At 39.9% G+C, this 8,191-nt stretch overlaps 1 protein-coding gene across 3 annotated transcripts in view; it reads right to left on the bottom strand.

Annotated features, from left to right (window-relative positions):
* TBC1D5 (TBC1 domain family member 5) overlaps positions 1-8,191 on the bottom strand; it is a 310,363-nt gene that overhangs the window by 26,591 nt on the left and 275,581 nt on the right. For all 3 annotated transcript variants that reach the window (XM_009288595.2, XM_009288593.2, XM_009288594.2), the window contains one exon: positions 509-608. In XM_009288595.2, coding sequence (XP_009286870.1) covers positions 509-608 — 100 coding nt within the window. The remainder of the gene's footprint in view (positions 1-508; positions 609-8,191) is intronic.

Below are 8,191 nucleotides of genomic sequence, written 5' to 3' on the forward strand. Positions count from 1 at the left end.
CGCAGATCAACACTCCCGCCCAACTTGGTGTCGTCTGCAAACTTACTGAGGGTGCACTCAATCCCCTCATCCAGATCATCGATAAAGATATTGAACAAGACCGGCCCCAAAACTGAGCCCTGGGGAACACCGCTCGTGACCGGCCGCCAACTGGATTTAACTCCATTCACCACAACTCTCTGGTGTAAGCTCACGTGCTGTGAGCTCCAGCATGTCTCTTACAATACAAGAAGTCTTAGGATCAGATGAAGGGCACCTGTGCTGAAATGCCTCTACTTTTTTTTTAGCATTATCAGTGGCTATCATATTCCCAAGTTTAAAAGTATGACAGTATAAAGATACAGTGGTTGGCAGCATCTGATAGAACAACTGGGTACATCAATTCAATCTTCTTCATGGCTTATAAAATAATATGCACTGTACTACATAAATATTATTTTAGTTCTAATACAAACATGAAAAGAGCCTTCGCAAAGATTTACAGGTTAATACAGGGTACTGCACTTACCAAGATGTGTGTTCATCATCTTCGCACAATATTTGCACATGGCTTCCAAGTCATTTAGTTGTCCTTGTAGGAATGAAATCTGGGCCTCCAATTCCTCCTCCTACAATTAAGAGATTATTAGCATTAAATAAAACCAACTTTTTATAATACACAGTAAAAGTGGTAAGCTAACCCTTGACATGCTTAGACATCTTCTATTTTTTCCTATTCCTTTGTTCTTGAGAAAATTTTGGAAATAAAGAGAATCACCTTCCAACTCTATTTATTAAAAGAATTTTAAATTCTTTTGTCATTTCATAGAAATAGGGTTTGGTTTTAATATTTCAGTGTTTATTAATACTACTTTTTTTCCTTCTAAAGAGTCACATAAAAATCTGTCTACATTGATCCAAGAAAGGTTAACAATTCATATTTCTTTTACAGATTAGCTACCTGGTTTTGCTTGTGCAAACACAGTACCACAGCAATGGCTGAAAAAACTCATTTCTGGCACAGTAATTTCCACAGCAATTCCTTTGAAACCTCAGAAAAATTCCTCTTCTTTTATTTCAAGGCATATATTTCATGAGACCTCATGCCATACCTCAAGGATGTATTACTGCCACATATTTTTGCATATTTATTTGTGTAACACATTGTGCTCTATCTGTATAAAAAAACCTGCGCTTCTATGCTCAGCCAACTGCACTTCCACACAGTCTTATGTAATATTTAGGTGAAAACTATTTTCAACTCACATACTATAAAGCAGTTACTTTAAATTATCAAGTTATGTTTAATAAATATGCATCAAGTGTAATTTAAAAATTTAATTTAAAAAAAAGATTCTTGATTTTAAGGCCTAGGAGAAGCATTATTATCTAGCCACATGCCCTGTCTAAGCAATGGGAGCTATCTCAGCTAAGAATTTCTCTTTGAACTCCTTTCTTGGCAAGTTTACAAATGCATCCAGTCTTGACTTTAAAGACCATACTGCAGAGAAAGTTCACCACTCCTTGGAAAAATTCCTTCAAAGCTTAGTCCAAAACAGTATTAAGCAGTTTTTTGTTTGTTTAAGTATGCAATTGAATTCAAGATATTAAGATAAAGGCAAAGTAACTTTCTAGCCTCCTGTTTTTCTTAGGAGTTTTGCAGTTTTATCACACTTTTGTTTGATGGAGATTGCTGAACATTAGAGTGTGAATTACATTTCAAATGAAAAAAATCCAAAACTGATCAGCAAGAATAAAGAGATTGATTTAAAGGTACAAGTGATCTTAATCTCCATCAGAAACTGTGTCAGAGCCAAGCACAGGAAACTTTGCACTAATATAGCATATATCCAAAAGCAATTGATAAATAAAAAGAAACTTAACAGTAGCATTTTGCAAGATCTAGCAATATCACTTTTTACACTACACACTTTTTCCTCACAGTTACAATCTACAGACATAAAACATTTTTTCTTTGATATTTCCTTACACTAACACACTCTCACCTTATTTTACTCAACCTCATACTTTGACCACTTAAGCCTCAAAGGGATTGATTATATATTGCCAATTTATAGTTGCTGAAAGAGTAACCTCATTCAGAGTCTGAACTTCTGTCACAGCCCATACAAGTGTATCTGCATTGATATTTCTATTTAAGCAATGTCCCTGCAGAAGACCTTTTCCTAGTACATACAGCTAGCGACTGCAAGAAATAATCTACCATAAATTTTAATTTGCCACTGCACTGCAAGGGCAGCTGTAAGATAGGGAAAGGAGACCATATTTCAGTATTTTACTATAAAATAAGACAATCAAATTCTAAAATCATTACCCAGTAATTGAAACCCTGTTTATCTCCTACAAGGGAATAAGAAAATTTAACTTCTGGTAATAAATATTTCCATGTTTCCCAGACTATTTTTTCTTAGTCATGGATGAGAACCGCAGTAAATTGATCTTAAAATGCTTTTGGACAGCTCTATCTACTTGAGCAGATTCTAAAACTAACCTTTTCAACTGTACAACACTACCTCTTCATTTGGCAAGTGAAACTGGTGCTGAGTAAACTACATCCACTGTTCTTTCACCTTGTTAGGATCCAGCATGGGGAGCAGAAACATTCAGCGGACCCAGCACTCACAAAGGAGGGTACTGTGGCCAGGAACTCACAGACAGTGCAAGAGGTTTCCTGCCAAGTGGGAAATCTTGCACAAGGCTGAGTGAACGCACCTGGAGTTCCTGACTTATCTGGCACCGTCAGGAAGGGCGTCAAGAAGCGCTGCCAGCGGGATGTGCAAAGAAGCAAGACAGTTAACTTGGCATTTGACACACAACAGACCCGGATGTGCTATCTGCGTAAGACGACAACACCCAAATGGTGATGACTTCCTACAAGACATAACCCCTGCCCCGGCTGTCACCGGCAGTGCTGTGGCAACCTCTGTGCAGATGGACCCCTGAGGGTGACCTCCCTGGAGGGAGGTTTGCTCTGTTGTAGTTGCCACAGCAGCAGGTGAGGAGCTGCAAGAGGCAAGTGTGTTTTATTGCATCAGGGGTGACAAACAGGTGATTGACAGGATCTTTCAAGGTGTAAAAGCTTATGCAACAGACAGGGAAGGTACAACCGAGGCAAGACGCAGTGGGAAGAAGACATGCTCTCCTAAGAGGGTGGAAACTGGAAGCTTGTGACTTCTGGCAGCAGGAGGGCTGTCCAGTGGTGCAGGGCCCAGGCAGCAGCGGCGAAGAACAAGCTCCCTCAGAGGAAGAATCCAGGTTGGACACCGTATCAGAGCGCTACCAAGAGAAAGTGATGAGTGACAGTGAGTGGCTGGTGACTCTCTTCCAGCCAGACTCATCAACTAGGGAGGTTTCTTGCTTGCATGGAGCCTCAATTTGTGGTGTTTGCCGAAAGACTGTTTGGGGTCGCCTAACGTTCTTTTTTCTGCTTATTCATGCATACACCAATGACGTGGTGATGTGAAACCATTTCAGTTCAAAAGTGATTGTAGGGTTCCTGAGCAAGGCTGAAGGGGACAGGAATCCTGGTGGTGTTTCTCTTTAATCCTATGGCAAAAGGGAAAAGCCTGGAGGGCAGCAGATGTATCCAGTAGACCACATATGGCTACATATTTGGTGGCACTAGCTGGGCTTCAACTGTTTTGCTTGTGGCACCCAATTTGATGAGTAAAGACAACACAGAGAATAGGTCTACCTGGCAAAGAGAGGGAAGAACATCTTTGCGAACAGACTTGCTAATCTAGTGGGGAGGACTTTGTCTGTCATAGAACAGAGATCTAACCCAGAAATACATGAGGAAGCAGCACATATGGAGAAGGTATGCAGAAGGTCCACTTGGCTGAGTAAGGAGCTTCTTAATGAACTAAAATGGGAAAAGCACATATGGAGATGGAAATGGTGGAAAAGAAGAGCACATATATGGAAACAATGACAGGAAACAAAGAACAAGCACACAATCGTTGTTTGGGCACAGGAATAAAACTAGGAAGGACAAAACCCAGCTGGAGCTAAAATTAATGGAGGACATTAAAGGCTAACAAGAAGGAATTTTACAAGTATGAGAGCAGCAAAAGGAGGTTCAAAGAAAATGTAGGTCTATTATCTATCTATTATCTATTAAGGGAGACAAGATGATGATAGATGATACAGAAAAAGCTGCAGCACTCAATACCATTTCTGCCTCTCGCTTTTTAGGCAAAGTCTGCTCCCAGATCTCTGCGTGTACAGTTTGGGAAGGAGAGGGATGGCTAAGAGTTGCAGGGCAACAGGTTGGTGAATACCTGAAGAAGCAGTATGTGTTCAAATACACGGGGTCACATGGGATACACCCATGGGTGCTGAAAGAGCTGATGATGTGATTGCAACACCACTAGCTATCATCCATAAAAAATCACTGCTATTACAGGACATCCTTGATGACTGGAGAAAGCTTAATTTTACATCCATATTAAAGAAAAGGGAGAAGGAGGATCTAAGAAACTATATGATAGTTGGCCTCACCTTAGTCCTTGGAAAAATCGTGGAGCATGTCCTCTTGGAATCAATTTCCAACACGTAAAGGACAAGACAATAATCAAGAAAAGTCAACAAGGATTTACCAAGAGCAAATCATGCTTGACCAATCTGGTTGCCCACTATGATGAAATGACTGGCCATGCAGATGAAGAGAGCGGAGTGAATGCAATATATTTTTACTTTAGTTAGGCTTTTGACACTTATTTCCAAAAGCATTATCATTTACAATATGAGAAAGTATGGACTGAATGAAAGGATTGCAGGTGGGCTGAAAATTCGTCAGACCCCAAGCTCAAAGACTAGAGTCAATGGCTTGATGTCCAGTTGGTGGTTGGAAATGAGCACAGTAACCAATGGACTGCTATAAACATACTGTTCAGTATTTTCATCAACAGCCCATATGAGAAGACAGAATGTACTTTCAGAAGATTTTCAGGTGATGCAAGATCGGAAGGTGTGGCTGCCATGCTGACTGGTAGAACTTCAATTCACAAACACCATGAGACACTGGAAGCCCAGGCAAAAGAATCTTTTTTAAGGTTTCTGTTTTAGAAACTTCAATTAAGTGCAAAATTCTGCACCTGAGGAGGAAAAAAACCCAATGCACCAGTGCAGACAGGGAAGGAACTTGCTACATTTCAGGCCTGCTGAAAAGGATCTGGAGGCTACAGTGGCTGCTGAGTTGTTTATAAACTAATAAAATTCTTTTATCATGAATAATGTAAACAGTGCACTGGGCTACATTAGGAGGAATGTGGTCAGCAGATCCAGGAAAGTCATTACCCCCCTCTACTCAGTGCTTGTGAGCCCTCACCTTGAATAAAGTTTTGGGCCTCCAGTTCAAGAAGGATGTTGAGAAACTGGAGAGGGTCCAGTGCAGGGCTACTATGATGGTTACAGGTCCAGAGGACAGGCTGAGGGAGCTGGGCTTGTTTATTTTGGCAAAGAGGAGCCTAAGGAGGGTCTGCTGGGAGCCTGCAACTGCATGGAGCTACAAAGATGATGTAATAAAACTCTTCCCAGCAGTGAGAGATGATATAGAAGGGACCATGGCCCAAAATTGCCCCTTGGAAAGTTCAAATTGATCATTAGGAAAATATTCTTCATCAGAAGAGCAGTGCAGCACTGGAAGAGGTTACTCATAGAAGTGGTAGAGTTTCTATTCAAAGTCACTGACCTGACCCAATGTTAGTGATTGTCCTGCTCCAAGTAGCAGCTTGAGCAGAGGTCTCTTCTAATCAACATTTCCAAGACTAATCTTTTCACAGTATCTTTCTAAAATTGTTCTGCAAATTATGTATGTTTTAATGTTTTGTAAAGGTAAGCAGCAACATCACAAAGCCCCTCAGAAAAAAGGATGAATTTTTTCAGTATTCTAAAGTCAAATTCTTTAGTAGTAATAGATGAAACAACTGATTTATAGCCAGCATTGTGCAGGTGCTCTCAATTCTTGTCCAGACAGTATTCACTGCGCTTTTCTCTATGTGCCAACTTTTGTGTTTCACTGTGCTGAGAAAGTGAGTAGCCTGGATACCATTTTTATTTTGTGTACAAATAGCAGTGCTGATCTGATCTCTCTTATGCATGAGCAGAGACTTATAAATTCTTTGAACAGGCCAAATGTAAGTCAAGAAAAAAACATTATGGTCTATGCTTCCTTGAGAAACCGACCTTTCAGCTGATCTGACACACACTGTACCAGAAACACGTGAACAGTGATTCAAACTCAGTCAGCCACAGCTCTCAAAGGTTAACCAGTTGACCACAAAATAAAAATCAATCATTTAAATAACTAACCAAAATAAAAAATCAGTATCAACTTACCGAACAACATGTCTTATAAAGCATATAAGCTCAATCTTTTCTAATATTGGGAGCTGCGTTATGAGGAAGAAAAACAAATCAAGCAGCAAATCAAACAAAGGAATCACTGCATCAGACATGGGAGACCAAGATGTGTGAATTTAATGATGCAGTCTTGCAGAAAAACAACTTAATAATACTTTCTGAAAATTTAGTCCCAGGGTCCTCAAAAAACTTTTCCACACCTTCAACATTCCAGGTGATGTAGAGCCTTACAGATAATCAGCAACATCTTGAATTGAATACAAGAACGAAAAGGAAGTAGATTATTTGTGATGCCACATTGATTCACATTTCACTAACAATGTAAAGCAGGCTAGTATTTATGTCTCCAGTCAAAGCAAGACTCTGCTTGAGTGCCTCCATATACACATCTCCAACTCTTTTTCCTTTTTGTGGCAAGACTGAATCGGCAAAAAACTTGACTTTCATTTATGTTTCTCATATTTGTCTTTCTTCTTATCCACATCCAGAACTTTGCTTACATTGTTACATTTCCTTTTTTCTTTTGCCATGAAAACTAATTCCTTTATGATTAATTATTTGCCATTTCATTGCTATTTTTTTCCCCAATCTATACAGTTCTGGTGCTCTCCATTTGTCCAAAGCTTGCTCTTCCCTTTTTATTACTTTTCCTTTCATCTATCTTCTCACCTTTACAAAGACAGCTATGGAAATAAATTTTTTACATCCTTCCTTCTCTCCTGAGGTCATAATGAGATCAGCGATGCCTCTACCATACCCCCTTTTTCATCAAATTTTACTGTTTCAGAAAAACAGCTGTGACTAACTGAAAGCAGTCAGCACCTTCAGGAACAGATTACGGAAATTTTACAGTTTTGACATTGTAATCTTATCCTTTTACAGCTTACCACTTTACAAGCTGCAATAAGGTTTGCGGACATGGGTAAGGGCACTGGAATTTAGCATCCTACATAAGCCAAGGCCTGAAGAAATATAGTTTTGGAAGAAGCCACTCTTTCTCAACCCTGTTTTTATCAGTTTAAACAAGTTTTCTCCCAAATACATGATAGGTAACACAGAATTATAAGGGCTGGAAAACAGGGAATACGAATGCACAGTATCAGGACTGTAACATCTTTCTTTCATACTAACTTTTAGTTTTCAGTCTTACTGTTCAGGAAATGAAAGAAAAATTGTATTTTTCTCTGTTTTACTTATGTAGAAACTCAAGGAAGAGTGAACACTGTTGTCAAAGGCTTACAACAATATATGTCCAAGCACTTCAGTCATGAACACTCAGAACAGCAAAACTCCATTCATCTTAAAGCTGAATCCTTCTGAATATGAATTAACTTGGCAGCACCACCAAGTGTTAAATGTAGCAGAAATTACCTTCAAAGAGAAGAGTATTTAAAGGTATTTAAGGTGTTTAAGCAATAATTCTGCAATTAAAAACTGTGGTGGGTTGACCCTGGCTAGATGCCAGGTGCCCACCAAAGCTGCTCCTTTCACTCCCCTCCTCAGCTGGACAGGGGAGAGAAAATATAATGAAAGGCTCGTGGGTCGAGATAAGGGCAGGGAGATCACTCAGCAATTACCATCACAGGCAAAACGGACTTAACTTGGGGAAATTAGTTTAATTTTATTACCAATCAAAATCAGAGTAGGATAATGAGAAATGAAAACCAAATCTTAAAACACCTTCCCCCCACCCCTCCCTTCTTCCCGGGCTCAACTTCACTCTTGATTTTCTCTACCTCCTCCCCCCGAGCGGTGCAGGGGGACGGGGAATGGGGGTTGTGGTCAGTTCATCACACGTTGTCTCTGCCGCTTCTTCCTCCTCAGGGGG

This window comes from Aptenodytes forsteri, unplaced genomic scaffold (genome assembly GCF_000699145.1).
Source record: "Aptenodytes forsteri isolate BGI_AS27 unplaced genomic scaffold, ASM69914v1 Scaffold9, whole genome shotgun sequence".
NCBI lineage: Eukaryota > Metazoa > Chordata > Aves > Sphenisciformes > Spheniscidae > Aptenodytes > Aptenodytes forsteri.